Below are 17,574 nucleotides of genomic sequence, written 5' to 3'. Positions count from 1 at the left end.
GATCGTTCCTCCGACGTGGATCCCCTTCGATCAGCCCCGAGGACAATCTGAATCTGCCAGCAGAGTGGATGCAACTCGGAGACTGCAGACATGTCGCGAACCGAGGATCGCACGTCCACCTTCGCCGCGCTGATCGGCATCGTGATTTTGGTGATATTCCTGGTGATTTTATGGACCGGTGTGTGCACGCATAATTCCCTAGCTCTGGGGAAAAGAGAGGATGAGAGGGGACTGACAGACTCCCGGGCTCTCGGCGGGACGTGGAAGATGAACGCAAGCAGCATTGCCACTGAGGCTACCACTGCTGGCAGCCAGGTTATTTTCGACGGGATGAGTCTCTCCAATGAAGGTAGGTCGAGCTTTGTATGCCTATTGTTAGACGGCGGACGTTTATGGAAATTAATCACTGCATTTCTATACGTTTCACGGTGGAACTGGTAGCACTGAATATTTTTCACTCACGAATATTGTGAAGATGCATCAGGAATTATTCGACAAATTTACTTCTGAGGATACACAGGAACTCTCGAAAATGTTGTACTTGAAACGGGTGATTCCTGAGGTGATTTGAAGAAACTTTTTCCTTTGCGAAGATTTTCTCCGAGGCTTCGTTGAGGAGTTATTCATGAAAAACAAGGACCAATCAGAGCGCGACTACTAGCGGCTCGCGTTGAGCGGTGCGTTGCCGTTGGCTGGGAGGCGGGCCCTGTCGCCGAGTGGTTTTCACCCACTGTAGTTTTTCGTTAATAACTTCTAAACAAAGCTGTGCAGAAGATTTTCGCAAAGGAAAAAGTTGCTTCAAATGACCCGAGGAATCGATCCTATATTATTATTATACCTTGTACATTATTAAAAGGATACATTCTCTCCAGTTATTTCCATAGAATAACGTAAAACTTTTACTGCTCAGTAAACCTAGTGTCAATGAAAATTAGAACAGTGTTTAATTGAACAACGAACTTCTCTTATTTATTTGAAAATTATACACGGTGAGTGAATTTTGTCTCACCCTATATCCACTTCGTTCTGATTCTGACGAGTTGTGTGATGTATAAGTGCATGAGGATGGTTAGCATCCATTGTTCGAGATAAAGGTAAACCTTATCACAACAAAGCCACGTGTGTTTGCTAACGCGGTGAACGTGGGTTTTAGAATAATTTCGCTTGATCATTCTCTTGAACGAGGAAAATTTTATTGCCACACTTGCTCGTTCGAAGGTACGGAAATTTAGTACGATAGTTTGCGCGCTATTATCACAATTATTATATTTTATAATTATTAGTACAGATTATATAGATATTTATTGCATGTAGCAGCAGTAGTAAAATTAGTAAAAATATGTAAAAACACTTCTCTTAAATAAATATGGACGAGCACATTAACTGGGGGCACAGTCAGTGTTGCCAGATGAGGGGAGGGAGCACGGAATGCGTCACGTGACCGCGGCGGAGGCGTGGCGAGTAGCGTCGTAGAGGGGGAACGTAGAGTGGGGATACAAAGGCACTGGGGCAAAAACCCTTCTTTCTATTTTAATGATATTACCGTGAAATATTAACATTTTTAACTTGGAAAAAATATTCTGATAACAAAAAACAGTTTGCGAATCAATATACAAATATTATTACTCTGTATAATATTATTATTAGTTATTAATATTTGTACTCTCTTGAAAAGACAATTTTTTGAATATTGGACCATACGACTTGGTTTTTTTTGAGAAGTTAGAACAATTGGATTAGAAAATTAATAAAATCTTCAGAATCTGTACAAGTGGATGCACTATTTTTAAATTTTCAATGTGGGTCCACATAAGAAACGTAGTAAACTAATTGTCCTAACTTCTCGAGAAGTCCAAGACGTATTGGTCCAATATTAAAAAAGTTATGGTCTTTTTAATAGCGTCCAAATATTAATAAGAGTCAATGTACCCTGGCAAACCGGGGGGCTCCCAGAGGTCAAACTGTTTCATTTCGACGACGGAAGAGCGAACGTGATTTTTCACGAGCGAATGAAATGCTGACTGCGATTCGCAGAAGCGCCATCAAGTGCAGTGGTCAGTGCTCGGTTGCGAGGCAGCGTATATCTTGTACTTAGGACTTGTACATACAGGTTGGGCTAGAATATGAGTACGCCGGCCTCTGAATAAAGGCTCATGCCTCTTAGCAATGGCTGTAGGTGTAGGTGTAGGTGTGGATGCTTTGGAGCAGCGGCCTTACAAGGACGTCTGGACGTTCTAGCTTTCCCTGAGAGCTGTTGCACACCTCGGCTGAGACTAAACGTGTTAACGGATCTTTCACAACTCTCCTCTGTCTCGGCGAGAGGGTCCCAATTCTGAAAGCTCAAAAAATCAACAAAGAAAATCCCCCCTCCTACTCCAACACTTATCTCCTCTTTCTTGAAATCTGTTAAAAAATATAAACTCGAATGAGTGCCCACTAACAAAGTGAATTTGTAAGTCAATTAATTCATTTATGCAAAATAAAAATGCTCTGCATTGATTTTGGTGAACAGGAGTTGAATAAAAATTTATTTTATTGTTTAGTAATTTGTGTACCATTGAAAACGTTGTAACAATGTTTTTACATTTTTCATAAAATTTTGTAGAAATGCATAGAAATCTATTTGCTATCTAGAATATTAGTATCTCCAATCGCAGATCATTATATCTAGCTGTAAATTTGCAATCCTGCTATTTAGCCGGCAGGCAAAAATCAATAAAACACATATCAGAGACATGTATTGATTGCACCAATCGAAACAGTGTATCGATTACATAACATAGAAAGAAATGACAGAAAAAGTGAAAGGAAATTTTGATTAATGACAGCGAAGTGAGGGAACAAGTAAAAATAGAAATATGAACCTGGTATAAGAGAAGGGAAGATATGTGCTTGAATTAACTCTTGTAAAATTGCAACTATTGAGCTGCCTAATACAAGAAGTTTTTAATTTTCAACTATCTTTTGATAGAACATTTACCAACATATTAGAGTCATTTTTCTGATTGAAAAGAGTCCAAACACGACACCATTCGAAGCACACTTGTTCGCTCAATTCACGATTTAATAGAGCCTCTGCTATCCGAACCGGTCGCGTTTCTCAGTCTCAAACAGTTCAATCTAAACTGACTGTCCAAACCAATTAAGATCCAAACAAAAACAATGAAGAACAAACAATTTTCACGTCCCCAACGTCCCAGAAAAGTCTCTAAAAATGGCGCTGGGCATAAAATTCCCTAAAAACAAAACGAAAAAGGTTACACAAGGACACCAGCACAAGGACTCGTAGCAACAACTCCGGTGAGGATTCCTCTTCGGGCATTAATTTCCCTTTTAATTAAACGCGAACGGCTCGCGGCGTAAATTACGATTCCGAGTATCGTCCGTAATCGAAATCAGCGAGGTTTCGCGAAGTGGGCCGAAGAGGGACGAGCGCGAATAAATAGGGTAGAGGAGAGTGGATGATCGCGTCCGCGGGCGTACGGTGCAATTAGCGCTCGTTAATGATCCGCCGGGGTCCCTTCAATGGGGACGAGGCAGGACTCTACGGGCTCTGCGGAAAGATCCGGCGAGATAACGGACTTCAAAGAAACTAATAAACCGCGCGAAATTAGTGGCGTCTGCGGCCCGCGGGATCCTCCGCGCTCCGGTGAAATGAAGGTGTAAGAGAACGTTATGGGGGCCACGAGACTCGGTCCACGGATCCACGCAGAGGAATAATTATGCATCTATATGCGCGCGCGGATAGAGTTGTCGTGAATCGTCTGCGCTTGTTTATTATGCGACGGAACCTTTCGACTCTTGACGATCCTACGAATGCGTCTGCAATGAATAAGGTTCTCCTTGAATATCTTCTTCTATTTTCTGCGCACTTTACTGCGAACAACTTAATTTTATTTTTCAGCATCAGAAGGTTACTGTGATTCAATGGAATACTCAAGGTGTAATATAACAACATACAAAGCGTCCCAAAAATATTGTACTTGAACAGAATGATTCCTGCGGTGATGTCAAGAAACTTTTTCCTTTACGAAAATGTTCTCCGCGGCTTCTTTCAAGAGTTATTAACGAAAAACGAGGACGGACTCCGCCCTGGCGACAGGCCCCGCCTTTTGGCCAACAGCAGCGCGCCGCTCAGCGAGACCTGTCGCCGGGGTGGGGTCAGCGCGTTTTTCGTCAATAATTCCTGAAAGAAGCGTCGTAGAACATTTTCATAGAGGAAAAAGCTGTTTCAAGTAACTTCAGTAATTAGCCCTTTCAAATACAATATCTTACCACGCACTTGTTATTGATTCATTAAATAGAAGCGCAAGATGAATATGTAAATGTTAGAAGATTCAGCACTTGGCACTAAATGCTGGGAAGATAGTGTTACTATCTGCAGTCATTGAACTCTTATCTGACGGATCACGATCGAAGTGTAAAAGATGTTGAAGGTGACACCCGGGTGAAAATATAGTGATGCAATTTTGAAACGGTCTCGAACTATTGGGGATTTTTATGTTTGTTCTATCGACGGTGACTATCTTCGGGGCAAAGTTTACTAACTGTCATGTGATAATGATGGCACTAGTGCCGAGCGAGATGTTGGAGTCTTTATACTGGTTGGATCATAAATCACGGTACAAATTGAGTTAGGGGAATTCTAATGGTCAAAGCACTTCTTTTTGTCTTGTTCCGAGCCATAGAATTTCTGTGATCCTATTTGTCCTATTACTTACGGCCCACCCTGTACATAGTAAATATTCAAACAACCTTATCTCGCTAAATAATCATTCTGATTCGAAATTCGTCGGCTACGTGACGTCGAAGTTACATATTGTCGAATTTATCTGTTACTCAATGGCTTCTTATCTTGCACAGGTAACAGTGCGGAAGTTCGCCTAGATACGAGTTTTCGCGGATTAATTAAATCTGATAAAAATGTTGCTATCTCGATTATGGTTGTACTGGCCCCTAAATGAGATGACAAAAAGTTAGCAATCATTTTAAAGATTTATAACTTTCATGTTGGACATCAATATCGATTGGGACACCCGGTAGACTGTTACATTTCCGATGATGTTTGAAGTTCTTAATCGTGTTTGTTGAATTAACATTATCACCTTTTCCTATGCAGAGGCAGATAAAATTGATAGAGGACGACGTTTCGGTGAAGATTATTATAATAGACCTATTTCTACCTCAGTGCAACTGTAAACCAAAAAAATTTCCTTTATTCACGTATGGTTTTTTATTTTATAACATTTCAATTCTACACCTATAACTATACTTTGAATCTGTAAATTTTATTATTTATGTTGTGTATACTGTACAGTTGTTTTTATAACAAATAACAATAATTGAATTTCATAAATTTTCATAGAGTTTCTTCTAACAAACAAATGCATAATGCATAGTATAAATAGGGAAATATGGAGGATCTGAAGTCGCTTCATTACCATAGACATATAGAGATAGACTGCGCGGCCTGAACGAAGCGCTGAAGTCCACAATGGCGGCGTGCGAGAGAAAGAGAGCATTAGCCGGGGTCCATAGCGCTCTCTTTCTAATTGATGTGTCGACACATCATATAGAAAGAGAGCGCTATGGACCCCGGCTAATGCTCTCTCTCTCACTCTTTGTACCGCGCGCCGCCATTGTGGGCTTCAACTCGCCCATAAGACGGCGCAGTCTATCTCTATATGTCTATGTTCATTACGTCTTATCACTTGTTCTGCTATCACGAAATGCAACAATGATATTGCATAGCCTACTTGCGTGATATAGGGTGTCCCTAAACTAAATATAGATCAGTAAGGACATCGTCTATGTAAGTACACATTCCTCAATTTAGAAACGACACTTTGTACAACAAAATGAAAAGTACATTATTAAAAATCAGAAACTTGTAACATTTCAATACTGTCCCAAAAATATTGTACTTGAAAACGGCGATTCCTGAGATCATTCGAAGAAACTATTCCCTTTGCCAAAATGTTCTCCGAGGCTTCGTTACGGAGTTATCGACGGTAAACCAATCAGGGGGCGGCTACAGCGGACGGACTCCGCCCTAGCGACACGTCTCGCGTTGCCGTTGGCCGAGAGGCGAGGCCTGCCGCTAAGGCGGAGTCCATCCGCAGTAGCGGCGCCCGAATTGATCCGCGTTTATTGTTTGCAAAAATATTCTCCGTGGCTTCGTTAATGAGTTATTAACAAAGAACACGGACTCTGAGGGCGAGAACAGCGAACGGACTCCGCCCCGGCGACACGTTTATCGCGGAGGGGCGGGGCCTACCGCGGAGGCGGAGCCCATCTGCGTTTTTCGATAATAACTCGAAAACGAAGCGTTTCAGCGCGAATTTGCAAAGGGAAAAGTTGCTTAGAATTCTCTCAGGAATCACTTCCTTGTTATTCGTACTTATTGGAATAGTATGTAATATGCTGATTTCTCTTATATAGTTTTTATTTAATGCATAAAATTCGTAGTCTACACGGATTCAAATTCGTCGAGCGAGGAGAGTATTGCAGGCTTGGTTCGCCGGACGTTGAAAAGTTACGCTGGTCAGTCCCGGTAGGCGAAATCCCCGGCGAGAGTGATGGAGGAGCGAGGCAAGGAAAAGCACATCTCCTCTAGAATTATCTCGGCAGTTTCGTGCGGGGTTTCGTGTATTCGTTATGCGGCGTGCATAATGCGCCGATCCGTGCACATGGGCACGTGTAAGCACGTCCGCGGCGAAGGTATGTAACATATCCTATACACGTTCCACGGGCGAAAACGTATTTACACGTACGGCCGAACAGCCGCTCGTGCACGTTCAGCGTGTTGGATTGGCAGCGGCGTGTTGGATCGACTATACCCCGAGGAAGTAGTAACATCGGCGTATTAACGCTAAACCGACGGATTTTCGGACGAAAATAACGGACTTAGTCCGCGGACCTGGCGACTGTTTTCCTAAAACTGTTATTGAAACGATCGGTGCGAGAGAGATGGAGAGGAAATAAGCCTAAGTTGTTTTCCCGATGCGAAACTCTCGCAAATCTCGCAGCTCGGATTTCGCCTATCCAAAACCGGCGATATTTCCCAGTCAGCTTCGGTAACATTAATTATAGACTTCATGCAAAATAAAAATATTAATTTTCTCTCTTTCGCAGTATTCTTTTAATGTCTGGGAAAATCGTTGCAGAAATTGTTACAAAAACATAAAACGTCTGCGACATTTTGTAACCAGACTTACCAGAGAAATGTATGGTATCTTCATCGAAGCTAGTATTCGAATCAAGATTCAAATTAATTCGCTGGTCAAATAGTTACGAGTGTCGCTCGCCGAGTGCTGGGAAGATAACTGGGAGATTTCGCTATTATGCAGCGAAGCAGCCCATTTAGGCGTTTCGTAATCGGTGTCCCGTGTAAATTTTCCCTGGACTCGCTATCTCATTTGCATATCGGCCTACTATTCTCGCATTGCTCGATAACGAGCCTTTCTTCTGAACGCCAACCATTTAGCTTCCTTTTCAAATAGTTAGACTTGTTGCATCTCACTCTTTTCATTTGTCGATTATTATTCGACACCCACTATTGAATTTGAAATTTTTTTTATTGCACAAATTCTGTAATTTTCGTTTTACCTTTTCGTACGTAGCACCGGCCGATTGCTGAGATTTTTCCGGTTAAAACGAGTACAAACACGACGTGAATCGGACTAGTTCCGTAAATGACATAATTGAGATCGTGGCATGATTGATTAGCACGGAGTCCGTAAAGGTGGACCGATTCGCGTCGTGTTTGGACTCGTTTTAACCGGGAGAATCTCAGCAATCCATTGGTACCACAGCCGAATTGAAAATTGCAAATCGAAAATCATCTTCTCGTCCAGATGGCTTTATGCAAATTCACAGTTTTTTCGTCGGGACATCGATATTTCACAATCGACATTCAATTACAATTTTTACATCAGTATGTCGTGCTTCTGCGTGACAAAGTGTCAACAACACCTCGTTCGCGAAACGTGTGAAATATCATTCTGCAAGCTCACGCAATACGCATGTTAGTCAATCGATTGTTCGAAAAATGCGGCCAAATTCTGTTAACATGTTATCAGTGGAGTCGAACATCATTCAACGAGGAAAAAGAAAGTTCAAATTATTATAGGAAATTTAATACAAAATATAAATCGATTTTCCACATTTCACGTCGAAAGTTATGATTATAACAGCAACAGAAAGTTGTTATTATACTGTTTGTTATTTTTATTCATTAGCCAGAGTGGGTTAAGTAGTCTTGTATATCGCGAGCGTTCGTCTGGTCGGCGTCGAAACCGTGTGAAAAGTGCGTGCGTCGTGCTGGTTCGTATTTCAGCAACGGTTGGCAGTTGCGGACGTCACGTGTTCGACAAAACACCGCCTCGGTGTCTGACCCGTCAGCGTTTTCGGTGCGCGCGTATTTCGCCGGGCGAAAATTTGATTCCCGCGTTTTCTATTCGACGCTTAAAGCCCATCGTACGATCCTCAATAATACACTGTAAGGACATTTTCTTCGTGGCTGTCAGCGGAACGACGGCACTGCTGATACGCGCGAGGCTTACATAAAAAGTCCGACCGTAGCGATGTAACATAAACGAAAAATCGTTCGGGGAATATCCCGGATGGGGCTCTTGGGCCCCGGTAGACTGCACGGCGACGACCTCCAACCAAACCGGCTGATCTGCTTGAGATACAGTCGAGTATAGTATATATACAAGTATTTTTATGAACGGAGCCACGCACGCTTCCACCAGATACGTTTCCCCGAGCCAGCCGCCCGGGAACGTGTTTTAAAAGGACCATGAAAATCGAGCCAGAAGTGGATTTCCCCAACGACCACGAGCCTAACAGCCGATTACTCCCACAGAGTACACCAAGCGATTCATTCATCGGACAAGCTGGTTCACTATGTCAAAAATCATTTTATTTATTTAAAACATTTTTGTTTATAATTATTTATGTATGTAGCTTTCACCAACGTACTCGCGGCGCTTTCCTGATTGAAACGAGTCCAAACACGATACAGTTCGGATCATCCTTACCCGCGTAATCCATGAAAATGTGGAACCTCGTGTATGCGAACGCCCTCGGTGCGGCGTTTAGGTTCTATCAAATTCGTGGATTAAACAGGCAAACCTGCTCCGAAGTGTGTCGTGTTTGGACTCATTTTAATCAGCAGAATGTCACCAATGTTTTGGCAGAAGTTTGGTCAAGATGATTGCAAATAGATTTATTTATTAAATAACTTTTGATCTTTCATCCGTGTGAAATTTCCAGGTCTCTGTCTAGTTAGATTCAGTTCTCCAGATATCGTTCGTGGTTTCGCCACAGACCTAAGCGCATTTATACTCCAGATTATCAAGCATGGACTCCGAGGTTCAGGAGATGACTCAACGTGACAGTTGCCTTTTACTTCGGCGATTTGCAAGCCGTTTCTCAAAACGCTCGGACGATCTTCCGCGAGCTAAATAGGGGTGCATCCAGGTCGAGCTATGAAATTCAAATGTGTTTGATCAGTTGCTTCATAAGAAGCCAGAATCATTTCTATCGGGGTTGCCACATCGGCTGAACACGAGTTTGCAATCAGCGACATAATTGCCCGCGTCGACTTCGGTAGTCCTGCCGGTTGAGTTCCATTCGTGGTTAGCGTAGCCCCGCAATTAGGCTCGGCGCCTTAACTGGGTTAGGGACCTTGATTGTTATAGTGTATTACTGACTCACGCGACATAGTGTCCGACTCGTTAACCGTGCACTGGAATTAACACTTTTAGCACCCATAAGCTCTGGCGAGGAATGAGCTCATATTTTGAGTTTTGAGTACTCACAGAATGCTAAGAATTTCTATTTCAAGTGGTATATGTCATTGCGGAAAGAATTTTTTTCAAGGTCATTTATTCGACTTTTCAAGGTCATCCGTATTTTTTCGAACGAAACCTTGTGTTTTTCAACCGAGTATATCCAGACAAAGTTGAGGCAAATTTTACGGTCCCATAGATGCAGCTATTCGGTAAAAGCTAAGTGCAATTTATCTCGAAGTTAGAGCAAGTTTTATGGTCCTCTTGCTGAGTGAAGCGCCATGAGGTGGTCCCATAGATTCAGCTAAATCTACATAGAGTAACGTGGTTCATAGCGAGATGCAGTACGCACTTAGCACCGTTGACGCACTTAGATACACCTAACGACCTAGCTAGGACATTAGAAGCCAGGTCCGTCTGGTGCATTAGGCTGCATTAAGGAGCGTCACGCGATTCACAGTCGATTTACGTCCCACGTGTTACGGATAGCTCGGAATAATGACCGGGTCGGGTGAACCGGCGAGAGTGTTGAGAGTGTTGAGCCCCGATGACAGAGACGTATCGTCGTCCGTGGAAGCCAGCATTACATTCAATGGGCGACGTTTATCGTCGCGTCGACTTAATCGGCGACGTGGAGCGCCGTTTACGTCCTCGTAGCAGGTGACTGCTACGGCGCCGATAAAAATGCCGATCGAGGCGAAACGCGTCGCTCTAAACTGGATCAGGTCAATACGTGAACAGGTAACACATGCTGCCGGAACAATAGTGATCGGTTAAACACTGAAACTGTAGCTACCGGAGGCAGACCTCAAGGATTTCTAAAAATGCAATAAAAAGCATTTCAGATTAAGTAATTTTGGTCTTACCTTTTCAAATGTAGTGTCACTGGATTGCTGAGATTTTTCCCGTTAAAACGAGTACAAACACGACGTTAATCGGACTTGTTACGTAAATCGCCTAATTAAGGACATCGCATGATTGCTGTGCACGAAGTCTGTAAAAGTAGACCGATTCACGTCGTGTTTGGACTCGTTTTAACCGAAAGACGCTCAGCAATCCACTGGTACCACAGACGAACAGGAAAGTTTGCAAATCAAAAATTCGCCGATCGGAAATTTGCAAGCGAGCATTGATTGCCGAAGCGTTGATTGGCCGAAGACGTCAAGTGGCTCGCGATGGTTGATGACGCGCGGACAAGTGCGAGCTCGTGAGAGAGTGAATAACCCGTGTACATATGTAAAGGGCCCAGAGAGCAAAGCCTCCACGTGGATATCGAATGTCGTGGGTAAAAGGATAAAAGATCAGCGGAAGTGGAGAGGATCGTTTTACGACCGTCGCTTTCTGAATCCGCGAGAATCAGTTTTCCCGTATCGAGTCGCTGATTCGTTAGCTCTCGATTGTACGGTTTCTACTGCTGTGAGGTTTTTGGGCCATCTGGAGTGAAAAGATGCGTTATTGATACTGGTCTGCGCTCTTCACTCACTGTTTAACTCAACTCGATATTTGATTAAACTTAATGTTTAACTCAACTCAATATTTAACTGAACTCGATATTTAACTCAACTGGAGTGTAACTCAAGTCAATATTTAACTCAACTCAATACTTAAAGTTATATCTATATGTAGATACTCTATTTCCTGTCACATAAAAGTGTTCTACATGTTAATGATTTCACCCCAGATGGTTACTCATCGGCAAATGAATGATTGCCTTCGACTGTTACTCATCCATAACCTAATGATTTCACCCTTGGCGGTTACTCATCCACAAACGGTGTCTCATTCTTGAACTCTGTCTTCGCTGCATCACCCTCGAATCCAAAGTCGCCAAATTAACTCTCCACTTTACCTTCCCCTTCTACGTCACGTGACCGATCTGATACTGGCAGAGAAGAGGTTACTTGCCCCCTCAATTCGCGTTCCCTCCCCTCACCTGGCGACTCTGCTCGAACCTTTAGTCTTGCTGCATCATCCTCAACCACTGAACTAAAGGCTGCTGTAATTCGATAAAAAACAATCGTAGAGCAACAAACTTGGACTCATTTTAAAGCTTGAAAAGTCTACTTTTGCACACCGTTATTCATTTTCTTGTCAGATGTTTATACACGATGTAGCAGAGGAGAAACCGGAGACCCATTGTACCTAAAACATGCTATGACTTGAATACATTAAAAAAAGCATTTGGACCGTGGAAAAAGTAGGTGTGTTTGTTGCAAATCGTGTACAAATGGTACTGGCAACTCGTTTGGAAGCATCCCGTGCGCGAGACGCCGACAATCGCCGGCTGTATCGCGTGCAATTTGCATAGGAGCAACCGCGCGCTCATTGATAATGAGACTGATTGCAAAAGAAGCGGCGTTGACACGTTCCTGTGGTAATTTCGCGATAGATGTAATTGTCAGCGCCTGGCGGAGGGAGCACGTTGGCGGCAGGGGTCAAGTATAATTGGTGTGCCAGTGACATCGGCGAGACGATTGCGCGTTGCACCACGCGGCCCGCGGTTCTCTCGCGCCGCAGATTCCCCCGATGAAACGGCGTCAATTTTGAAATCGCACGCCGATCTCCGCGAATTAGAAGAGCGAAAGGTCACACGACTCTCTGCTCTTTCGCGCTTTTCTTTCTCTGTTCTCGCAACACGCCTCGGACGAATCGGATGCATCTTGTGCATCGCCAGCGCATCGCGCGGAATGTCCTTTGCGTGATTGGCTCTCTCGCCCGCGTGTATCCTTCGACTCTGTTCCATACGGTCGTTAATATCCGTGCCGACACAAGTTACCGCTTGTCTCGCCGATGCAACCGCGTCTTTGTCCCCGGAAAACATCTCGGAGCTTAGAAATGCATTATTATCGTTAGACTGCGGATTTGATGCATTTATGACAAAAATCGGCAAGGAAAATTTAATGCAGTGGACATTCCTGTGTCTTGCAATCAATGCAAACATTTTTTATTTTGCATAGAGATCCGCAGTTTAATTACTATCCACAAAATATTGACCTTTCGGGCTACAATAACTAGAACTTGTTTGTCTGAATAATTTACTATTACATTCATTTTATTTGGTATTGAATAATTTAAATTTAAAGTGAACTAACGCATCTATGTATGGTTCAATTATTGAACTGTCTGTCTGATATTTTTATATTTCACATTAAGACGACTGTTTGAACTATTTAGACTGTTCCAACATATATAGGCAGTCCCAAAAATGGCGGAGAACCTTGAAAGGGTTCCTGAGGTCATTTGAAGCAACTTTTTCCTTTGCGGAAATGGACTCCGCGGCTTCGTTTAGGAGTTATTAACCAAAAACACGGGCCAATGAGGGCGTGGTTGCTACGGACCTGCTTTTGGGGCGGAGTCCGTTAACTCTTCCCGTGCTGATTGGCCCGCGTTTTTCGTTAATAACTCCTCAACGGAGCCACGGAGAAGATTTTCGCAAAGGAAAAAGTTACTTCAAATGACCTCAGCAATCCTCGGCGAAAAGTCCCGCCTCTCGACCAACGGCAAAGCGCCGCTCAGTGGATGGAGTCCGCCTCGGAGACAGGTCCCTCCCCTTGGCCAACGGTAACGCCACGCCCAGTGTGTTTTTCGTTAATAACTCCTTAACGAAGCCGAGGCGGAAATTTTCGCTCAGATAAAAGTTATTTCAAATCACCTCAGGAACCCCCCTCAAGGTTCTCCAACATTTTTGGACACCCTGTATATTCATTGTACCGAAGTTTAGAAACGTAATTTTTGCGTGTTTCTCCAACGAGATCACCATTCTGCCGATTTGCCGAGCCGCTTGCACCATAAGCGCAGCATTTGCATAAGCTTCCCAGCGATTCGACGGATAACACGGCTCAAAAGTGGCTTTACATGTACTCAAAGTTGCGCATGAAAGAACCCGGCTGATAAAGACACCTAGACATTGTCCTAACGCCTATTGCGTCGGCTGAATGTTGCTGTTCGCGTACGCGCACAAAGGATTCGGTTCTTCGCCGTATGGGCGGGGATACGTGGACAGTGCGCGCCATGCACGAATAAGTATTTCGACCTGATCGATAACGATTGATAAATGATTCGCGGCGACGCGTGTATCGGTTTGACAGACGATATGCATAATATATCATAGATTATGAACCGCGCGCTATGCTCGTGTGTGGTCTGCTCGGTAGATCGATATTTCTAGATTTACGAATTCGGCTCGAGGTTCCGAAATTTACGTTTTGAACAATTAAATAAGTCGGAGTGCCTTGGAAAATTGCAACCTGTCTGTCACCGTGGTCTTCAGCTCAGGTGAACGTTGCATAAAACATTTATTATTAATTTATATTAATTATTAATGTAATATTAAAAACATTTATTATTAATGTAATATTAAAAACATTTATTATTAATTTATATTAGTTATTAATGTAATATTAAAAACATTTATTATTAATAATTTTAATGGATTAATAATAATGCAACAGTATTTTAGAATTTTCTGAATGCTTTTACTGTTTTGTATTCGATGTACTGATCGTCTAGCACTCCGCGCTACACATCTTCACAGCGATGTGGTGGGTGGAAAGCATCAAATAAACAATTTATAATTTACGACTGTAGATACTTTTCTTAATGTTGCGTTTACGATATCAAAGAATTCAGCATACTTTATAAAATAAAATTAAATATAATATAAAAATATAAAATTGTAGAGCTATAGATAAACAAAAACAAATTGCAGAAATGAAAAACTGTAAAATCTATCGGTCGCCCCGGTCTCCCCTATTTTTCGGACCAGTTGTAGGAGAATCCCCTCTCTTAAGTGTAGCCGTTGCTGGGGGTGGGGTGGGGAGGGGGGCGGGGCTTTCGAAACTCTCGAATATTCAGCGGAGCAGTTATCGGCCGATCGGTTTCCTTATTGCATCGGCCGGTTCCTAATAACTGTCGCGGTGCCGCGTATAAATTACACGGGGGCTCTGTCAATTGAGCATGCGACCTATTAATAGGATCTCTTTATGCGTTCCACCCGAGGAGGGAATGACATGCACGCACGTGCGACCGCGGTGAAATTACATGCATGCTCTCTTGCCTCTTCGGATCAACGCGTATTTCTACTTTAACGTCGCACCGCGGAATTCGAATAGAAACGCGCGACAGATAGCCTCGGTTACGCCATGGGTCATTATTATTATTAATAGAACCGGCTCTTACTTCCTATATTAATTACCGGTTAATTCCCGGATTTATACCGCCGCGACCCACGACCTCCATTGTCCACGGAAGCTAAATATAAATTCATTTTTTTCCCGAATAATTCTAATCTGGCGAAAAGAATATTTGGGTAAACTTTTCTTTACCGGACTCAAAATTTGTGCCTTTCTCCAGTAAATTATGATGTGTTTGGTATGTAATCTAGTAGATTTGTACCCGGGGCGGCTGCAGATCGAGTTTCGATCCTGTAGGATCAATGGTTCAGGAGTTATGCTTGCTTAAAAAGTTGAGCATTTTTCAGTGTTTTTGACAGGTAAGAGCGTCGCCATATTGGTTTGTAGTGAAGACTGCGAGCCGCTTACCTTGCCGCCCCCGCGACCTAATCACCAACCAACTGCGCGACACTACAAGCCAATATGGCGGTGCCCTTACCTGTCAAAAACACTGAAAAATGCACAACTTTAAGCAAGCATAACTCCTGAACCATTGATCTTACAGGATCGAAACTTCGATCTGCAGCCAATAGCAACAACGATGACAAAAATATATTCAAGCCGTAAATGAATTTATTAAATGAATTTGTTATAATATAATTCTAATTAAAAATTCTATTGCCAAAATTTCTGACAAATCACTTCGTCTAGAACAAGCAAGTCATTCCGATTATATCAGTAAACAAAGAAGGATCCAAGTATGTATTAATGTGCTTGCGTCTATACGTGGACACTTGTCAACATTTAACAGCCACTGAATATTCAGGAGTAAATAGTTGAACGCGTCGAGTTTTCTATGCATACATGCAGGTGCGAGGCAATTATATAATGTCTCGCCTATCATTTTTAGATATCGCAATAGCCGGGTCCGATTATAATTTATCACCTAACGCGTATATTCGAATGAATGAAGTCGATCTTACCTTTACGTAAGACGCTGTGGATGTCCACTGTGAATCTCGAACGTGCTAAGCCCCGAGGCGGCGAGGTGTCACACTCGAATCTAAACAGAGTTTCAATTTTTTCATCTCGGTATTCGGTGTCTGTGATTCACCGACGAATTAAGTCGATGTGCCAGAAATGAATTCTCTGCATGACTTCTCCGTTCTATTATGTTTCTTTTTTCGACTGGGAATGCGGTGACTCCAACGTCCAATTGATTTTCTGACACATCTCAGAAGTTATGGGGTAATCATTATTTATCTGCTTTTACCGGTCCCCCCACTACCTCTTTTTTTATGGCTGTGGTTGAAAAAATGCGTTACGCACACCCCAGGAGGGGGTAGTGGGACTCACGTAACAGATGGTCGGTTACGCATACCCACTAAAAAACAATCCACACCCGGGACGGTCGGTAGACCGCCCCTCTACTTCTCTCGCTGGCCCGCGATATTAGAAGTTGGGGCCCCGTTGTCTACATTTCTCCCAATTTCTGAGCTCAGGCTCTCTCCACTCCTGTTCTTGGCACTTCGGCCCCCCACTACCTGTGTACCCGTTCCCCCACTATTCGCCTGGGCCCTTCTATATTCCACAGGTATTTGGTGGGTAGCGCCAAAGAAGTAGCCAAAAATTCCGGAAGAAAAATCTGACACTTCCCAGACAACACTCTACACACTACAGAATTTTTTCCGATATTTAGATTGCAAATTGCGGTCGTAAAAAATGAAAAAGTGCAGAACTTTTATAGAAATAAGTCTAGTGGGGAGGACCCAGGACTAGGGGACCCAAGAGTAGAGAAGCCTGTCCTAAAAGGATCTAGCTAAAAATACGAAGGCCCCAGTTTTTCCGCACTTTCGTATGGGTTCAAAAATTCCGGAAAAAATCTGACACTTCCCAAACAGCTGTCCACATATTACAGAATTTTTTCCCATTTTTCGATTCCAAATTGCGGTCGTAAAAAATGAAACAGTGCAGAACTTTTATAGAAATAAGTTTAGTGGTGAGGACCGAGGACTAGGGGACCCAGGACTAGGGGACCCAGGAGTAGGGAACCCTGTTCTAAAAGGATCTAGGTAAAAATTCGAAGGCCCCAGTTTTTCCGCATTTTCTCCTTTAGTATGGGCCCAAAAATTCCGGAAAAAATCTGACACTTCCCAAACAGCTGTCCACATATTACAGAATTTTTTCCCATTTTTAGATTGCAAATTGCGATCGTGAAAAATGAAAGAGTGCAGAATTTTTACAGCACTAACATAATATTTTATATCAATTCAGCAATAAGGTATATGGTTCGAGAAGATCAATTTGTCCGATGTCTTTCCGAACGAATAACTAACCGAAGCGGGATGTTTGAACCGCTGCGCTGTCGATCCCTTTCCGTTATCGACGGTCGTATCGAGTAATGGTTTGTCATTATCCCGGTTAAGTATGTCAAAACAATTATTCCGAGGTTTATCGTCCCGGACTGGAGCCAGTCCAGCGGAATCCAAAGGTAGAGAGACATCTGCGCGAGATACTATATTAAGTGGAGCATCGTCATTCTGAAGACTATTCGTCACTGTCAGTTCGAGGGTGGACAAAGAAAATGAAATCCACTTCCTGATGATCGTCCGGTGCTATTTTCTAATTCCAGTCGTACACTAGGACCATTAGAAAATGGCTGAGAC

General features: G+C 43.0%; 1 protein-coding gene across 3 annotated transcripts in view; it reads left to right on the top strand.

Annotated features, from left to right (window-relative positions):
* Positions 1 to 90: 90 nt before the first annotated feature.
* The window catches only part of LOC143213031 (A disintegrin and metalloproteinase with thrombospondin motifs 9), a 128,233-nt gene continuing 110,749 nt past the window's right edge, over positions 91 to 17,574 (top strand). For all 3 annotated transcript variants that reach the window (XM_076432475.1, XM_076432476.1, XM_076432474.1), the window contains exon 1: positions 91 to 349. In XM_076432475.1, coding sequence (XP_076288590.1) covers positions 91 to 349 — 259 coding nt within the window. The remainder of the gene's footprint in view (positions 350 to 17,574) is intronic.

This window comes from Lasioglossum baleicum, chromosome 10 (assembly GCF_051020765.1).
Source record: "Lasioglossum baleicum chromosome 10, iyLasBale1, whole genome shotgun sequence".
Taxonomy (NCBI): domain Eukaryota; kingdom Metazoa; phylum Arthropoda; class Insecta; order Hymenoptera; family Halictidae; genus Lasioglossum; species Lasioglossum baleicum.
This window is presented reverse-complemented; position numbering and strand designations above follow the sequence as displayed.